We start from the raw sequence: 18,916 nt of genomic DNA, 5'->3' as shown, positions 1-18,916 counted from the left end.
GTTAAATGCTGGAGAAGTATATTCAACTCCTGCTTTCTTATTTGTTTCAGAGAATATTTATTAAAAATCTTAGTACAATAAGGGAATTTACAGGAGGAAAAGCATGCAACCAGTTGGTTATTTGTATTTTGCTGCAGTGAAACAAAGCTAAGGCTTATGCAGTATTTGGCAGCTTTCTTGAAGGTAAATGACCTAACTGAAACACACCCATTCCACTTTATTTAGTATTCACTCTGTGGTTTTGCTCGCAGGCTCTGCGGTTAGAAACAGATATACAAACGGAAATGAAAATGAGTCGCAAAGTTTTAAAACAAACTGCTGGAGGTTCAAGAGAATGCTGCAGAGGCAGTCAGAGGCACTCCTGCAGCACAGTCAGGAAAGCCCTCTTATTGGCTCCACCATTTGCACAAAGATGCTTTACCGTAACTTTTGTTACTTCCTTACGTACAGCTCTGGTTAGCAAGTTAGCTCTTCAAAAAGAAGTGACCTTGTGGTCAGCATTGTGGAAGACCCAATGACACCTCTGAAACTGAAACTGAGCTGGAATCCCTTCTCATCTAAGGCCCATTAGGGTTTTTTGAATTATGAATTTGTTATGTGCAAAGGGAAGAGGAACCAGACTCAGTATTTTTCTTTTAGTAGCATTTGTTTTCTCGTGGTGTATGTAGTTGAAAAATGCTTAATTTTAAAATTGGCCAGGAAGATGACATTAAACTGCACATGTTTGTAAAACTGTTTGCTGCTACAATTCCAGACGGTCTTGCTGTTCAGTGATGAACTGTGCTGATAACCTTTAGACTTTTTTTGTTGTATAGTGTTTATTTTGTTTTTTTAAGCCATCACTAATACAATTTTTTTTTTTTGTGGAGGTGAGCCTTTTGTTTGGTGAGAGAATGCATAGCTCAAAACCTCGTACTGATTTAATATATGAAAAATAATGGCATGTCATTGCAATGAAGTCTACCTCTGTTGCAAGATAATTAGGTCTGGATGTGGTGAAGCATAAATACACTTTTATTATGCAAGAAAATGCCATAAATGTGTTGATCTACTTACTAATAGTAGGCAGAACATGCTGTTATTCTCTGCATCTTTGAGAAATGGAAAAGGTAAAATTTAAAATGGAAGGGATCTTCTAGAAGACAGAAGTTCGATTTGGAACCTGGTGTCAGGTGGTACCTGTCTTATGTCATAGGAGAGAGTTATTTTTTGTCTTTGTCATCTAAAAATTATATAAAAGAGCACTTATGAAAATCTGTTGATTTAATTACATCTTTATATTCTTAATAGTATTTGTGCACATAACTATTTAGCTTCCAAGTTAAGCATATACTGAACTGCTTTTCTTATTAAACTGAAGCTGCTGAATGGAGGTTCTGGCAGAACACCAAGTTTTGTAAAATGCATGAAAATTAATACAGGCCTCTGTGTGCAAGGCCTAAAATAGTTTTACTCTTCCTGAAGACACTGATACAAAATGCCAAATACTAAAAGCCTGAATATGTATTGATTCTTGATGTCCCAGTCTTCCTCTGCCTACTTCTTCCTGCTTTGCTGTTTTGCCCCCAGTGCTCATGCTGTAATACCTAGGCAGTTTATATCTCAGAAGGATTCTTCCAGTAATAAATGAAATTATGTGCAAACGCAAACAAGGAACGCAAAAACTTTGGTTTATGCTATTAAACTGAGAACCTGTAGCATAAGCCAACAGGCAGATCAAGAGCTTTTCATTACTTGGGGTCTACACTGCTCTCATTTATGGGACTGTACGACAGGCAGACTTTCCCCTCACATGCATCACTAAACATGGAATTGCTCCTTACAATTAAGTGTAACTGCAGAAGGCATCTTCAGAAAATGGTGTCTCATGTTCCGTGTTGAAGGTCATCTGATGCATAAAATTCTCATCCTGGGCTTGCTAGTGCCGAGCAGTTGCTGTTATTCACATAGTCTCTGCCAGAATTTACTGGTCAGGATTTTTTTACTTGTCCTGCCTGAGAGGATGGCTGTCATAAGATATTCATTGTTTTTGTTTACTATACTGAGTTTCCTGCAAACTGACTATGCTTTTGCTAGAAGAGTAAAGTTACCTACACCAGTTATATGATACACAGCATGTCCTCTGCTTTCAGGACTCTAAATAGTCAGCTAAAACAATAACATCACTTGTGAACTACAGATCTAGGCCTTTCTGAGTCACCTTCCTACTAAACTTTATCTACTTCATATGAAATAGAGTCAGCCTCTCTGCCAGTTTAACATAAATTTGATGGAAAGATAGGAACACCGATGAATTTGTGGAAGAGAGACGTACAGATAAGTGCCCACAATGATATAAGGAGCAGCTGTGTGAGACCAGACTTGGTTTGATTTGATGTGCTTTTTGGCCAGGCAGCCTAGAGTCAACCGCAACACGTATTGCTTTTGTGTAGCTGATAGCTTTGAGCACGGCATCATTGTGATGAAGAGAATGAAAAGACTTTCATGAGAGAGCATAGTTATAAAGGGCATGAGTAGGACTGTTGTGGAATGAGGAACAGAGAAGACAGATCTGGAGGAAATCGGATTTCATTAGTTCTACCAGAGATCCAATGTATTGCTCAAAAGGAAGGGCCTGGGCTCTGGGGTTCTGTCTTCACATTTTGTACCTTCCTGTAGAAGGTCATGGAAGTTCTTGCTCAATAACTAATGGGGATTATCTTTTTTTGCAAATGGGCTAAATTTAGTGTTCTTTTTCGGTGTGCAATTATAAAGCGACTTTTCTCCCCCTTCCCTAGTAATAGATGCCATTTTATATGTTGCAAATCTGCTGTTTCACATCCTTCTTCCATTTTGCCTTATTGTGCATTGCTTCTGTATCTTGTTCCTGTTACTGCTTTTTTTTAAATGGTAACTACATTTATCCTAATAGAATTTAGTGTGTTTAAAATTATTCAAAAAGATAAATTTTCTTTTGTGTTTGAAAGAATATCCAACTCCAAGCTACTTAGGTTCTCATGACAGACTGTAGAAGGCTGCAATATTCATCAATTAATGTTTACAAACACTTTCACTACTGATTTTATTACAGAAATAGAAACTTTTTTTAAGTGTTCTGCTACATTTAATGTCCTTGATCTTTTCAGAATATGGCAAAAAACCCCCACATGACCCAGAAGACAGATGTAGTCTAAAAACCTTATTCAACTGAAATCCTTTTAATGCATAGTTGAGGGATATGTGTAGGACGTTTAGTTCCATCCCAGGGAGTATGCATAGGTTAACCTCTGGGCTTCCTGCATATAATGTACTTCATTCCATGTGAATCTCGGCATAGATCCCAACCTGAGCATGTACTTTAGTGCTATGTATGTCATCTGTACAAAAAGCCTCACAAACACTTAAGAATATTGCCGTTCTGTTTGATAGGTTCTATTATGCCACCGACTAATAGGGATCATTAACTGAATTCTTTTGCTCTGTAATTCATTAATTTGTTTCAAAGTCTATATTCATATGCCTAAAGCTAAGCATTTAAGTGCATTCATGGACTTAGATAATTTTGTATAATTATCTGGATATTTTGAATTTTTTTGAGATTTTTTGTTTACCTTTTTTTTTTTTTTAAAAAGGTCTTCCAAACCTAGTAGTGAAATTTATTTCTTGTAATATAGCTCTTATCAGAAAAATAACGCAGGTCCCAAGTTAGTAAGTTACTGCTATTTTTGACATAGTGTACATGAACAGACCTAGCTAGAATTAGGATTCTGAAAAAGCCTCTTACAACTTCTTTATGGAGGTATAGCAAGATTCAACATGAATACTTTTTTTTTTTTTTTCAGATTTAGAAGGAAATGCATATCAAAACAACCAGCTGCTAAAGATAATTCTTGCCATGCATCAGTTTATCATCTCCTCTGCAGACATGCTTCAGAAACTCATTGATCTATATCCTTTGTAATATTCACCTGCTGTTAAGGTAATATTTTACAGCCTGACAAGTTTGAGATGGGTAAGCAGAGGATATTTAATCTGTGGGTGTATTACTGTACCATTAATTAATTAGTATATTTGTTCTTTATATTTTCTGGTTGCATGGTGTGGTTTCTTTGGGGTTTTTTGTGTGTCTTTTGGTTTAGCTTGTCATATACAGAGTAAAAAGATGACACTCTAGGTTTTAAGTAGGATAAATCACCCTCTGTTGGCTGTAGAAGGAATATCTGTAAGGTGTTAGGTTAATGTAGACACCTCAATTAAGTACTGAGGTAAACACGGGCCCAAGTTTCAGATCTGTTTCTCTCTCTGTTCTCCATACAAGTCAAAGAGCAAAGAACAGAAGTGTATCATCTGGATATGAAAATCTTCAACAAAAATAATTTCTCTGAAAATTACTATGCACTGAAATAAACCATAAGCTTTTCCTTTCTATTTCTTCCCATTTTGAGGTAACTGCCTCAAAATTTGTTATTTTGTTTTGTGTTATTTTGTTTTGTTTTATGTGTTTCTGGGTTATTACATTTTTCATAATGTAGCTGCTAGATCATGTTAACAATACTAGCCTTTCTTAGGAATCTTTAATTGTGGAATATGTTACCTGTCTCTTTAGCTTTACAGAGTGTTTACTCCTAATTATATCAGCACAGTGCAGGAAGGAGACCTGTCATGCTTAGAATCCCCAGCCATTTTTAGTACAATTTAGAGAATCCTTTCTTTCCTCAAACTCTTAAGTCTAACGGGCATTTATTTATTCAAATTGGGGCCTTTCAAAATATTTGGGAACTTACTCAGACCTCACCATTGTATAGTCAGCCTGATGTAAGCATGCAGTATGGTTGCTTAAATTGTGGATGGTATGTCCCCTCAGCTGCAGTACGTTTTGGCTGAAGTTACTTTCAATCAGGCTGTGAGAGGATCCACAAGGTATTTTCATTAAATTATGTTTTTCAGACATGAAAATGTGTGTGTCATCTAGATCAGAAGAATAAAGACGTGTAATACATTTTCCAAATGTATTTTCCATATCTTCAACAGACATTGGCTACATTATCAAAACACGTTTTATAGAGCTAATAGATGAAAAATATGGGTGTTTCTTTTCAGTTATCACAGCAAGTCAAATGAAAACTGTTGTGTAGCTAGACAGGTAAGGTTACTATGGAGAGGCATGTCATGTTTTGCTCTACCATTGTATACAACTGGTTATGTTTAAAAGAAAATAACATCTTTCTTTCAAAAGCTCCAATGAATCGTAATTATCTGAATAGGATTTCTTCATAAATGCAGTGATTCATAAATTTGGTATTACTGTTTCAAATTTTAATGAGATGTGAAAGTTCATGAGTTTTGTTAGAAATTGTGAGGCATATTGCAAAGAAACATATGTAGAAAACAGAATTGTTTGACTATTAAACACTGCTCAATACTTGGGTAGCTGCATCAATATTACTCCTAGTAGTCATAGTTGCAATAAACTTTGGTAACAACCTTGGTTTATACTTTGTATACATTTGTGTAAAATGCTAATCTGATATTATATGACATCAGTAGAATGATTTCTATTGCTTACAGGTATCCAGCATGTTACATTTCATATCATATGTGAATGGATGTGGTTTTCCTTAACAGTTTTCCTACTTATCTTAATGCTTTAGAAAATAACTCTTCCATGCTGTGTGTAAAGATATGCTATTTTGTGAGGTAAGTATATTCTTGGTTGGTAGCTATTAGTTTTCAGCCATCCATGTGCCATATATAAGTTTGGTTTTCCATATTATAAGTTGACATTAAAAACAGAAATAGGTATTCTGCTTCAGCTTTCCAAAGTTCGCTTTAGCAGCTTTACACAAATAGGCCCACACAAGTGGCTTTGAGATGTGTTTAATTCAGTGCATGAGTTGTTGGGTTACAGTTTTGAGTGGAATCTGTATGAATCTGTATCTCAAACATCCAGGAATTGGTAGCATTGTGTCCAATATTATTATAGAGGTCTATTAAAAATGAAGTGGGATATTGCAGATATTTTTATATTAAACAAAATTCTATTACATTTGGTAGGTAATCTTCCTTAGTAATTCTACTTAGTCACTTGCAATGATCCTGGAACACATCTTTTTTTTTTTTTTTTCCTTACATTAGGTGTAATAAAGTTTGATATCTCAGTTTAGAGAAAAAAAAAAAGAGAGGAAAAAAATGCAATAGATTGATGATACTCTTTTTTGTACAAAAAGTGAAATAATTAGCAACAGGAAAGTAGAATTTGTATTAAATTGTGATGATTTTATTATCTTGGAGCAAATTATTGGTTATGTTAGAATGCCTTGGTATTGTATGAGATCTGGTAACATTTTTGCTCGTAGGCAAATTCATACATGCATGCATCTGTAAGAATGTGCATTTCTATTTTTCCAACAAGCATAGATTTTTACATGTTTGGTACTGTGTACTGGGTCTGGCTGGGATGGAGTTAACTTTCTTCTTAGCAGCCCCTATGATGCTGTGCTTTGAATCTGTGAGTAAAAGCCCATCAGCATTTTAGCTATCGCTGAGCAGTGATTGCACACCATCTAAACCGGTTTCTCACTGTGTCACCACCACAGTGTAGGCTGGGGAGGAGCTTGATGTTGGGAGGGTATACAGCTAGGACAGGTGACCTGAACTGACCAAAGGAACATTCCATGGTGTACAGCATCGTGCTCATCAATAAAAAGTTGGGGGTAGTCATTCCAAAGTTGCTGTCACTTGGATACTGGCTGGGAGTCTTGTGTGAGATGGTGTTTGCATCACTTGCTTGAGTTTTCTTTGTTTGGCTTTTTTATTGCCCTCAGTTATTAAACTATCTTTATTATTTATTTTTTATATATATATAGAAATTCTGATATTTTGTTGCAAATATATATACGTAGTATAGTGCTAAACAACATTAAGTCAGATAGTTTATAATTTGTTTTTAGCCTTGAAATTTTGATTTTTGATAAAATCAAGGTAGCCCAGCAAAAGCATCTGAAAGCAAGATTTATCCCCCAAAGTTGGTAAAGACAAAATACAACTTGTAAACAGGAGCAGATATCTAAATTTCAGCCTTACTGATGTTAGAACAAAACATGTTTTTGTGTGTGTGTGTTTTAATTGTGCAATAGGTATTGGATCACAGAGTTCTGGATTATGTTCAAAATGGACTCTAAACTATCCACAACTATGGAGGAATTCCAAGAGCTGGTTAGAGCTAATGGTGAGGAGTTACACTGTCGTCTAATTGACACATCTCAAATGTGAGTGCCAAAGTCTGAATATGCTCAGAAAACAAACTTTATCTCTAAATTGTCTTTATTCAAATATAATGTCTATCATAAGTCATATGTATCTATCCTTAGAAAAGTTTATACTTCATTACAGATGAAATATATATTATGTAGTGGAACAGAGTACATTCTAGGAATCTAGGCTTAGATTGAATTTAGCTGCAATATAGACTGTGCTGATTCTTTATGCTACCTAAGTTTTAGTCTATCCAGGGAAAAAATTTGTAGAGGCCTAATGATTTTGAAAGATCACTTTAAATCAATGAGGAGTAGACAATTTGATTGGGTAGCAGATGAGGTAAAAAAAGTGTGTTTATATTTTAGCCCCAAAGGTAAGTGAGGATATAGATTGATGCGTTGAGTGACTTTTGATACTGTTTTATATGATTTTAGTTATAAAATACTTATCCTGTCAAGAATAAATCCTGTAGCTATACATCATATAGTTCTTTCTTGGGAAGAAAACTTTCCCTGTTATATGAGAGTAAGATAGTTCTGTGGAAGTGTATAACAATGTGAATTCATACTTAGGGTGTAAATGCACAGGCTAAAGCAGAGCAGAATTTGGCATAGATTTTATATCTTGTTAAGAAAGAGGATATTTAGTTTTTCAAATCCAAACAAATTTCTTTACTCCATGGGTGAATAGCAAAGGAGGACAGTTTATATTCAGAGGCTGGTCAAGAAAATCTAGAGACAGAGATTCACAATAATATCTTGTCATATAATCTCTAATGCAGGAAAGGAGCTTGCTGTTTAGAAATTTGAATCCCTTTTTATTGCAGTAAGGCGTGAAAGCAATGTTACCTTTGTATTAGGGAAAGAGGAAAATTTTGCTCTTCAGAAAATAACTCGTGGTAATTCTGTTTTTAAAGCAATTCTAGGGACTGGTCTAGAAAGCTGACACAGCGTGTAAAGGCCAACACCAGTAAGAAACGGAAAGTCTCGCTTCTTTTTGATCACCTTGAGCCAGAGGAGCTGTCAGACCACCTTACCTATCTTGAATTTAAGTCTTTCAGAAGAATATCAGTAAGCAATTAATTTTTATCTGTTTATGTATCTATCCATTTATTTATTTATTTATTTTGAGCAAAGATGGGAAGGAAATAGAAAATATGGCAGAGAGGTAGTATTACAAGAATAACTCTGCTGCACAAGCTGTTGACAAGCTGAGTCTGTGTCTAGAGTCTTTTTTGGTTTACTAGTGTTGAAGGTGGCCAGTGGAACTTATTCTGAGTACATATCCTTTTGCCACTGGAGAAAGGAAGAGTGAACTCGAACTGTGGAACAGAATCGGGCAAGGTCAGTTGGAAGGAAGAGGAGTAAACCTTCTTCCAAATCCAAGATCTTCTTCCAAAGAGTCTCTTTTTGTTAGAACACGTGATGTCATTGGGCACAGGAACAGGTATCCCCCTTTGGCTCAAAGCGTAATCAGGCTGAAATGGGATGAAGGAAACCTGGAATATTCTCCTAGAACGGTAACTTTCTGTGGCTATAGGGAACAGTGCAGCATTCCTGTGTAGTGACTAATGGGCTGTATAGAAACTGTCCACTGCACTCTGCTTGCCTTTTTTGATTGTGCATGACAAAATAAAGACTAGAGATAAGAAAGCATTTTTGAAAATACCATTTTTTAATGTGAGAGCTTAAAATATTTTATTAGACAAGCTTTCAAGTACACAAACAATTCTTAAGGATTTGTCTCATTTGTGTTTTCTTTCATTTGATTTGTTTTCTCAGCTATGTTTGTAGCTGATAAGATGTGAACTTCGCTATGCACCTTGGCTTCACTTGCATCATTGTATGCTGCAACACTACCTCTATTCAAACCTGTTACAGTTCACACATGGAAAAGTGAATGTTAGAGACCAAAATCTAAGGTGGTTACAAAGTCAGTGTAATGATAAGAGCGAAAGCAGAGTGGGTTTTTTAGTGGTTTTGTTGTTGTTGTTGTTGCTGTTGTTGTTGTTGCTGTTGTTGTTGTTGCTGTTATTCAGTGGGTTTTGGAGGTTTTTTTGTAACGCTGCAATTGAAGATGAACCCTTGCAAGGAAAGGGTCTCTCAATAGATAGTGGAAGATTTCACAGTCATGTGTTAGTGTACTTTATTTGAGCTGACAGTACATGACTCTGTGTTTTGTATTAAATTCAAAAAGCTGTAGAACCAGAGTCATGCACAGATTGCTGCCTGTAGGCAGTAATAATATGCAAAGCTTATATAACACTTAACATTTTCAAGCTCTGTGCAGATACAAGGTAATTAATGATTACTGAGTATAACAAACACAGTTTTAGTCAGTGGTTCCAACAGTTACATACATATATACATTTTATATGTAGGTTTTCTGCATATTTTTTGGTATAAATTGAGTTGACTAAGTCTTCAGATCAAAAAATAATGTGTAATTGATGAACAGCTATATTAATTACATCTTTACAGAATGTATTCATGATATGCTAAGCCACAGAACCCTTTTGTTCTTCTCACATGGCGCCATATACTGGGAGAAAAGCTGTAAACGACCTGGTTATTAGTCACAGAAATAACTATTTCAAGGTTTGGTCGTTTCAAAGTCAGAGAGGAATACTTGATCCCCTGAACATGTCCAGCACACAGTAAAATCTTCCATGAGACACCATGTACCTTGCAGCAAATTAATATGAAGGGAGTGGTGTTCACACATTAATAACTGCAGGTATGCTGGTTCTTGGGAACCGTTTTAATTTGTAGTCATAAAATACAGGGACGCTGCAATCTTTTGTAAGAATATGGATTCTGCATTCCTGCTGAGGCTCTTACGTCAGTCATCGCAATAACAGGCATGCATTATTTAAGTACCTGAACTTCTTTACCATACCTGCCACTAACAATATTTTTACAACTGACCTTATTAATAAATTTGTGCACCAAAATGATTTCAAAACTTTCAAGTAGCAGGTTAGATGTAAATTTCTTCAGCATTGAAAAGAAAATTTTTTTCTAAAGGAGATGGCTGCTGAGAACAAAATATAAACTGATTCATAGTTGTACTAAAACTGCTATGAAGTCTATAATTATGGAGTCATACTGAAAAATTATCTGTCTGTATAGAGTAGTTAATTTCAAGATCCAGCCAAACATGGCTGGGGTTCAAAATTCAAACAGTAATTGTTATAATGTAAGTACCATGTAATCTCAGAGACAGCTCTACTTATTAATGTCAATTTTTCTTCCATTTTTAATTTAATAAGAGGACATAATAAGCTGTCATATATGCTTTTAAAATGTTAATAGTTCTTATTAAACAGATAGAAAAAAATTATAAAGTTATGAGAAAGTGAGAGAGGGAGAGTAAGAAACTAACAACAGCCTGACAATTTATGATGTTTCCTTAAGGATCAATGCCATTCAGCATATTCCTGTGGCCTTAAGAAAGGAAGATATGTCTATTACAGCTATAAATGTTTTTGGTAAGATGGTAGTATAGAGGTAATAGTAAAGAATGAATGTATAAACCCTGTGTCGTGTTTTCTGATTATTCAAATTATTGTGTATTTTTGTAATGGATAAAGCAAGAGGATGGATAAACAAACATTGCATGAACAAAAGCAAATGATTGGTTCTCTTTGATCTTAAAGGGAAGAATGGCTTAAAAAAAAAATCTCTATGTCACATACAGGTATCGACTGAATAATTTTAGATTGCCTTAGTTAAATAAGGGAATCACAAGCTGTATTAAAAATATCAAGGCAGCTGCAACCCTCATTCTTAATGGTCTTATCTCAGTTTCATATTAATCTCATTGAAATTGCTTTTTGTATTAGTGTAGCTTAATTTAGAGGTGTGCCCTAGCTACAGAAACTGAACACTGAACTCCCTTAAACTATTACTGACTTACTAGATTACACTTTAAATTCCGTTTAACCTTCCCTATAGAAGCCTGGACTCAATGAATCTATGAAGCCACTGAAGCTGTAAGGAAAGCCCAAGTTCTGTTCATCCTAGGGTCTATAAGAGCCAAGGCTCCTGAGATATGGCAAAAAGATACTTTTGGCTAATTCAAGTAGTTGAAGCCTCTGCTTTGAAGTGAAAACAAATAAACAAACAAACAAAAAACTTGTACAAAGGAAAGATTTCAGCCTTATGGATAGTTAAGGTCTAAAATGTATCTTTTATGTTTCATTTGAAAAGCAGACCTCTGCACACAGATCATGAGGTATATGAAACTGTACATGAATTTTCATTTGCCCTTCTTTTGTTTGTTTAAGTTCTCAGATTATCAGAACTACATTGTGAATAGTTGTGTGAAAGAGAATCCAACAATGGAAAGATCAATTTCTCTTTGCAATGGTATCTCTCAGTGGGTGCAGCTAATGGTTCTCAGCAGACCAACACCACAGCTTCGGGCTGAAGTGTTTATCAAGTTCATTCATGTTGCACAGGTCAGTTAAAATCTGATATGTTTAGTGTTTATTTTGTCTTTCTCTGATACCTTTATATTTAGACACCTTGGCAGCCCATTTTTTTGCTCTTCCCATGCTACTACTGTGGAGACAACTGGGAGTGTTGGCACTGGCCTCCTGGTTCACACCCACCACATGCATATTTGTGTGCTGTCATACCAAGTATTCAGATATTGCAGTGTCAGACCACCAGGACCTTCTCATATTCATTGTGAAGAAATTATTTTCACTGAAAAACTAGACTTGCTTTTGAATTAGTGGGTAAGATTCCAAGCTGTGAATGGAAAGCTGTACCTTTCCAACACACGAATCACTCCCATGCCTTTGGCCGTAATTAAAAACATTACACCAGAAATGCCTTTCTGGATAAAAGCAGAGCTATGGTCCTATTGATATTTGTTGCATACTAATTCAACTGCATAAGCAAGATAAAACCAAGATAAAACCAATGTTTCCTAGTTGTGGTGGATTCTGGGAAGAGGGAGAAGTACTGAGGAAGTACTTTGAAGACTTACTGTATCTGCAAATTTAGTATCTGATTTAATAACAGTAGGATAAGTCCACATTACACCCAGTAAAATCACAATTCATTACCAAAATACATGAAGTCAAATGGCACAAGACTTGTAAGACTTCAGAGTAAAACAATAGAGGAAATGTAAAATTGAATGACTTGAAACTTTAAATAATGAATACTGATTTTTTGTATGTCAACACAGAAGCTCCACCAGCTGCAGAATTTCAATACATTAATGGCAGTGATAGGAGGTCTCTGTCACAGTTCCATTTCCAGGCTTAAGGAAACAAGCTCATGTGTTCCGCATGATGTAATTAAGGTTGGTATTGCTTCTCTAAGTTTTACAAATAAGATAACCTTTAACTTTTTTTGTCATTATACACCCAAAAAGTGGCCTTGCTTCATTGGATAACATGAAAAGACAGAAAAAAAATTCCTTGGGTTTTAACTTAATTTGTCATTTCATTTTTACATCACCATTTACTCCTACACTTGTTCCAACCTTTCTTCAAGACTTGTATAGATTCTCTAAGGTTTCTCTTTTAATCCTCAGATGTAACAAGCTGCATTTCTGTGTATATGCAGTAGTACCAAATAGCATCTAAACATGAAAACAGAAAATTGGATCCTAGAACATTTGAGAACAAAACTATTGTCATCCATAGCAACACTGACCATACTGGGTCTGTGAGAATTCTTCACTTTGAGTTTAAAACTGAAAGGACTGGTTTTGTTCATTGCATCTTTCCCAATGATGGATTTTATCTAGTTCAAACTTGAACAAATTTAGCCCTAATACACACATTATAATACAGTGGAATCTTAGGAATCTGTTTTAATGCCCAGGTAAATTCTTATGAAATACAGATGAAAGCTACTAAAAATGTGAATGAAAGCATATTTTTTAGCAATAAAGTGGCTTCTTAAGAGAATAAGATCCTTTATTAACTTATTTTGTCTGGGGCTGAAAGATTTTATGTAGGTATCTATTGAGCACGTTTCGATCACAATATGACCAACATGAATGAACAGTGCATACCTGGAGTATAGACCTGAACTATGACCTCCCACTGGTAATGGTTGCAGCACTTGGAATCTATAAAATCAGTTAGCAAACTTCTTTTAGAAACATTTTGTTTTTCACATTTTGTCGTTATACGGACTGTGTGTGTGTACATCATTTGAGTAACTGTATCAAGAAATCATGTACAAGTGCTAACAGAAAGCAGGTAAAAACAGGCTGGTAATCAGTGACTTGAGAACACATTTTAAGGTTTAACTATAACAAAAAGTTTGTAAAGGTTACAAATCAAGGGGTTTGACAGGAACTTCCCAAAGAAAACATTGGTCCATTGATTTTATAATGTTGAGTCAACTTAGTATTTCTATAGTAATAAATAAGGACAATATTTATACTGCTAGACTGAAGATTAATTTAGCCTTCACAACAACCCAAATATATTGGTTCTAATTCATGGGAAAACTTTTCTTAAAAGCACAGATGTGCCACCTTGAACTGTAGTACAAATTCTGATCGTGCTGCAATGGGACCATAGCACAGCATAGGGTTTCTCTGCCAGGAACATTCCAGCAGGTGTCTTGAAAGTCAGAGAAGTGCATTCCATATTTTAAGGTGAAGATGGCTGCTTTTATGAATGTCAGAGATCTTGTGCTTATGCATTAATTCCACACAGATCCCCTTGATTTGAGAGGATTTTATTTATTTTCATTTGACTAAATGGGGAATGGAGGGAGACCAGCATTATAGATTAGGCTGTAGAATAACTAGCTATAATTATATATTAGTACCTAGATTAGAGGTATAGGAAATCTAGAATATCTAGATTTCATTTAAAATTTTAAAATCTTTTCAAGAGTCCTTGAGAGTAAACTCCTTCACAATAACATGGGAAATTCTTGTTCTGTATGACAAAAAAAGAAAGAGTAACCAGTGTTGATTTTTTTTGTTTTCTTTTTATTTTTAGGTGTTTAATGAAATGACAGAACTGCTTTCATCTTACAGAAATTATGATAGTTACCGACGAGCCTATAACGAGTGCAGTAACTTTAAGATCCCAATCCTTGGGGTCCACCTGAAAGACTTGATATCACTTTATGAGGGCATGCCAGACTACTTGGAGGACAAAAAAATTAACATATACAAACTATACTCTTTGTATAACCACATAAATGAGCTGATACAACTCCAGGAAATGCCACTTCCCCTGGAGGCTAATATGGACCTTGTTCATTTGCTTACAGTAAGTCTGTTAGATAAGATAAATATCTCCTTTTAAAAAATTCATATACCTCTCAAACAACTAAGTAGAGAATTCAATTAATTAATTAATTAATTATGAATATGTAATATTGTAAGTTTTTTTTCATTAAGTAGAAATGTACAGTAATAGAAGAGAAAAAGCTGGTGTATCTGTCAGCAAGAGCAGAGGTGTCAGTATGCTTCCAATTATTTCAATGAGGGAAGGAATTTTTTACTTCTGCTTCACAATAGTAGTATGCACTCTATGTACTTTCACTAAAGAAGTGCTCTGAATCCTCTGCTGATTGAGCCTAAACAGGGAGAAAGATAGAAAGCTTCCTTAAATGCACTCTGGAGGCAGAAGATTGCACACAAATATTCCTTGTGCTGAAAAAACAAACTTTCACATGAAAGTTCAGTCCCTCAAGATACCACATCTCTAGCCAAGTTTCTTCCGTACTTAAAAAAACTTTCTGACATAAACATTAGTCAAATATAGTTGTGTTACTCTACCAGTCATATTCTAGTGAGTGCTGTGTTACTAAAAAAACTGACACTAATTAGGACATCTGTTAAAACGACAGTTTTAACTTCTCTTAATAAGTCAAAATACTACCTTTCATTAAAACAGTAAATCTGCCTTTTTGAGTTGTCAGTTTTGTTTAGCCTTAACAAGTATCTCAGCTTGGAAAACCTAGATAGTCCACTTCCTCCTTCTGGTTATAAGCCCTGTTTCAGGAAAGAGCTAATAGATAAAAATGCTTATGTGCCTGAGGTTATTTGTTATCTCTGAGAGCACTCTTGTGTGAAATTAAGCACAGATGCCCGGGGCATGAAATAAAACAACGTGAATTTCTTACTTCTTCCTGCTATTTGTTTTAAATGTTTTGTCTGAAATTATACTAAGTTGTGGTTTTTTTCTTTTTAATAATGTTTATAAAAGTGGCTATTACGAATATGGAGAACTTAGGCCACAATTTCATACAGCGATATATGACAGGACATAAATGAAAACAAATACTTCATTTCAGTGCAGGAACTTCTGAAGTTTTAATACTCTAGATAATTTTTCATTTTTTCCCCTGATTTTTTCAACAGTCTTCCTCCTTCTTCTGCTTCCTTTATTTTTATGCTTTACCACTAGCAGTTAAATCAGTAAGAAAAGGTATTAGTAATCACATACATGAATCATGAGAGAAGTAGCAAAACATTTGGACTTTCATTTTTTGTCAGAAACTACTTTAAGATTTCCCCAAGATCCTACAATTATTGACTATTTGGAGTACAAAAATAATTTTTGCAGTTGTTCACAAGAAATTTACTGCATATCTGGAACTTGAATAAGGCTATTCATTGAATAAAATCGCTTACTTTTGTTTCTTAATTTATATACATATGACTGCAGCAATTTTGACTCTTTGTAAAATTTACATTTTCTTTGGACTTGTCACACGTTGAGGCTCATAACACATTTACACCTGGCTTTTCTATTCAAATGTTCAAAAACCATCATGTTACCACTCTTCACCTTAGCTTGAAATTTGTTTCCAGTCTATAAAGTATTTACTATACTATTTTCCAGGACATATGCAAAAGCAAAGATCTAAATTTGATAATATTTACCAGGTATAATGTTCTTCTCTTTACGTAACTGTTGTTGATAGCTAAATGTTCTAACTAAGTATATCCCAGTCCATCTTTTAACCTCGTCTTGTGACATGTTTAAACAAGAGTTTTCTGAGAATTTGAGACAGACAGTTTCACTGGAATGGTGCTTTTGTACTTAGCTGCACAGTAGACCACTTGAATATTATGGGGGTGACAGTTTTTTTCATGTTATGTATTAACTGACTGCTAATAATGCCTACAGTCACTTGCTGCGCTAATGACTGTAGCAGTGTAATGTTACAGATGTCCAGATAATGGCAACAGCAGTCTGGAATGTAGAACTGTACCCATTTCAAATCACTGTGAACACCTGTGCAACTCAAGTGTACTCTTCTACGTGCAACCTAAATTAGAAAATAATGCACCAAAAAATACGAATGCACTCCAGAAACAAGTTTATAAAGGAGTACCAACTGTTTTGGGATTAAACTGATGTGTTTATTTTCAGCTGTCCCTTGACCTTTACTACACAGAAGATGAAATTTATGAGCTTTCGTATGCCCGAGAGCCACGAAGTCACCGAGCTGCTGTAAGATTGTTAACAAAAGTTTTTTGAGTAATGTAAATTTTGTCCCTTGTGTTAATTTAATTTTAGTTTATGCTAAATTGAAAACATTTTAGCCATATACACTGAGTGAAGCATAAATTATTTGACTGATCATTAAGTCTAAGCTAGAATATATGGGAGAGTTAACACCATATCAGGTTTTATGATATGAACAAAAAGACAAATGAAGATACTTGTGTAGAGACATAACATCAGTCTCAGTCTTGGCAGTTGATGCGGTTTCTTTCCAGTAAAGAATTCTTATATGATTCAAATGATGAGACCCATGAGTGTTATATGGTAGTTTTGTTCCTGTTTTATAAATATGGAAAAGATGGGCTGCCAGTGAACTGTGACAATTTGAGGAACAACTGCTATTTTGAACAGTTGAGGGAAGAACTTTCTCTGAAACACCATGTAACTATCAAAAGTATGATGTCAGTTCCAACAGGTCATTTCTACAGTCCTGTCTCATGTACTCCACTGTCACCAATGAAAGAAGTGCAATACTGAAAATCTGTTCATGTGGTACTAATACAGTTCCATTTGATTTATTTTAGCCTTTGACACCTTGCAAACCACCAGTAGTTGCTGACTGGGCCTCAGGAGTGGCCCCAAAACCTGATCCAAAAACCATCAGCAAACATGTTCAGAGGATGGTAGATGTAAGTAAGGTTGGCCCATGTACCTTACGTATCATAGTCTCAACCTCTAGGTATGAAAAGATACAGGGATGGGAAAAAATAATGAATGCATTCAAAGTGGTGCTGAGCTTGTGAGCACTTCTGTCTTCACAAATAGATATTTTTGCAGAGCTGTAAAGAGCAGCAGTGGCCAGTGAGGCATGGATGGAAATTCCTTAAATGGCTAAGGAGCTGGCAGGAGGTGTGAATGCTGGTTTGTGTAGTTCCATAGTCACTCTTTCAAGCAGCCTTCTTTAGTTTCAAGCAAAAAAAGAAATTAGACTGTTACACTGTTTAATAGACACTGGGGAAAAAAATGGGACAGGAAATCCGTACATAATGTGGAGACTTTCTGAAGTGGTAATTCAGACCATCCTCATTATAAACTATTCTGCTATTACCTTGTGCAGTCTGTCTTCAAAAATTATGACCATGATCAGGATGGATATATCTCCCAGGAGGAATTTGAAAAGATAGCTGCCAGTTTTCCATTCTCATTTTGTGTAATGGCAAAGGACTGGTGAGTACCTGCTTATCAACTTTGTAGCATGTGTTTTGGGAGGGATTTGGGAGGTTTTGTGTTTAAATTGTATTTCTGTCATTAGGGTGGTAAAATCATCCTCTTCATGCACACACAGAAGTGAAAACATGACTGACAAAAGCTTTCCTAAATGTGTTGTGAATAACATCTTCAAGGGCTTACAGCAGTGGTAACCGTTTGGAAGGAAGAACAGATAATAGGAGAACTATTTTTTTTTTTTTTTTAATATTCAGGATATACTATGAAAGAAATTTTGTAAGATAAATCTGTCCCTAAAAAATAGAGAATTGGAAAATGTGTATTTTGATAAAATTAGGAAAATTTTTCTTAACATATTAAAGCATAAAAAAATTACAATAGTGATTATTCAGATGCTTAATATGAAGTAGTTTTGAGGTTGCATGACATAGGCAGATATTCCATTTATCCTTACAGTCTGCATTTTAAGTGTGTAGATAGCCTTCTGTATATTTTGTGAACAGTTGACATGATTAATTGTCTGAGACCACTAGTTTTTCACCCATTAAACTATTGCTATTATGTGAACAAAGATATGTTTAATTCTCCTTATGCTTTTAACAAAATATATGTCTCACAACCTCACAACTTTTTTTTCTTTTTTTTTTTTTTTTCCCCCAGGGAAGGTCTGATTAGCAGGGATGAAATAACAGCTTACTTTATGAGGGCTAGCTCAATCTATTCCAAATTAGGACTTGGCTTTGCTCACAACTTCCAAGAGACCACTTACTTAAGGCCTACTTTCTGCGACAACTGTGCTGGATTTGTAAGCTTACTTTTTAGTAAATTATGTTAACATTCTTTGGAATAATGCCTTTTTTCTTGCATAACCACCTTGTGTCTTATACAGAAATAGATCTATGTAAAACATCAAGGAAGCTATATAGAATATCAGACTTGTGCCTGTGTAGCTGTTTAAGGTATCCTTTACACCCCTCTTGGCAGTACTAATATCTCTTTAAA

The 18,916-nt window shown here is 35.1% G+C and overlaps 1 protein-coding gene across 2 annotated transcripts in view; it reads left to right on the top strand.

Moving 5' to 3' along the window:
- Positions 1-18,916, top strand: part of RASGRP1 (RAS guanyl releasing protein 1) — a 40,485-nt gene that overhangs the window by 13,792 nt on the left and 7,777 nt on the right. For both annotated transcript variants that reach the window (XR_003570705.1, XM_027879293.1), the window contains exons 3-13: positions 3,822-3,927; positions 5,614-5,676; positions 7,116-7,247; positions 8,153-8,306; positions 11,525-11,698; positions 12,439-12,555; positions 14,222-14,497; positions 16,613-16,693; positions 17,272-17,376; positions 17,805-17,914; positions 18,575-18,719. Coding sequence is in view for 1 of the 2 variants with exons in the window: in XM_027879293.1 (XP_027735094.1) it covers positions 3,822-3,927; positions 5,614-5,676; positions 7,116-7,247; positions 8,153-8,306; positions 11,525-11,698; positions 12,439-12,555; positions 14,222-14,497; positions 16,613-16,693; positions 17,272-17,376; positions 17,805-17,914; positions 18,575-18,719 (1,463 nt within the window). In the remaining variant the exon portion in view is untranslated. The remainder of the gene's footprint in view (positions 1-3,821; positions 3,928-5,613; positions 5,677-7,115; positions 7,248-8,152; positions 8,307-11,524; positions 11,699-12,438; positions 12,556-14,221; positions 14,498-16,612; positions 16,694-17,271; positions 17,377-17,804; positions 17,915-18,574; positions 18,720-18,916) is intronic.

The sequence above is a fragment of the Empidonax traillii genome, unplaced genomic scaffold (genome assembly GCF_003031625.1).
Source record: "Empidonax traillii isolate 1590-97213 ecotype Southwest subspecies unplaced genomic scaffold, ASM303162v1 scaffold53:size2875158, whole genome shotgun sequence".
Lineage (NCBI taxonomy): Eukaryota > Metazoa > Chordata > Aves > Passeriformes > Tyrannidae > Empidonax > Empidonax traillii.
This window is presented reverse-complemented; position numbering and strand designations above follow the sequence as displayed.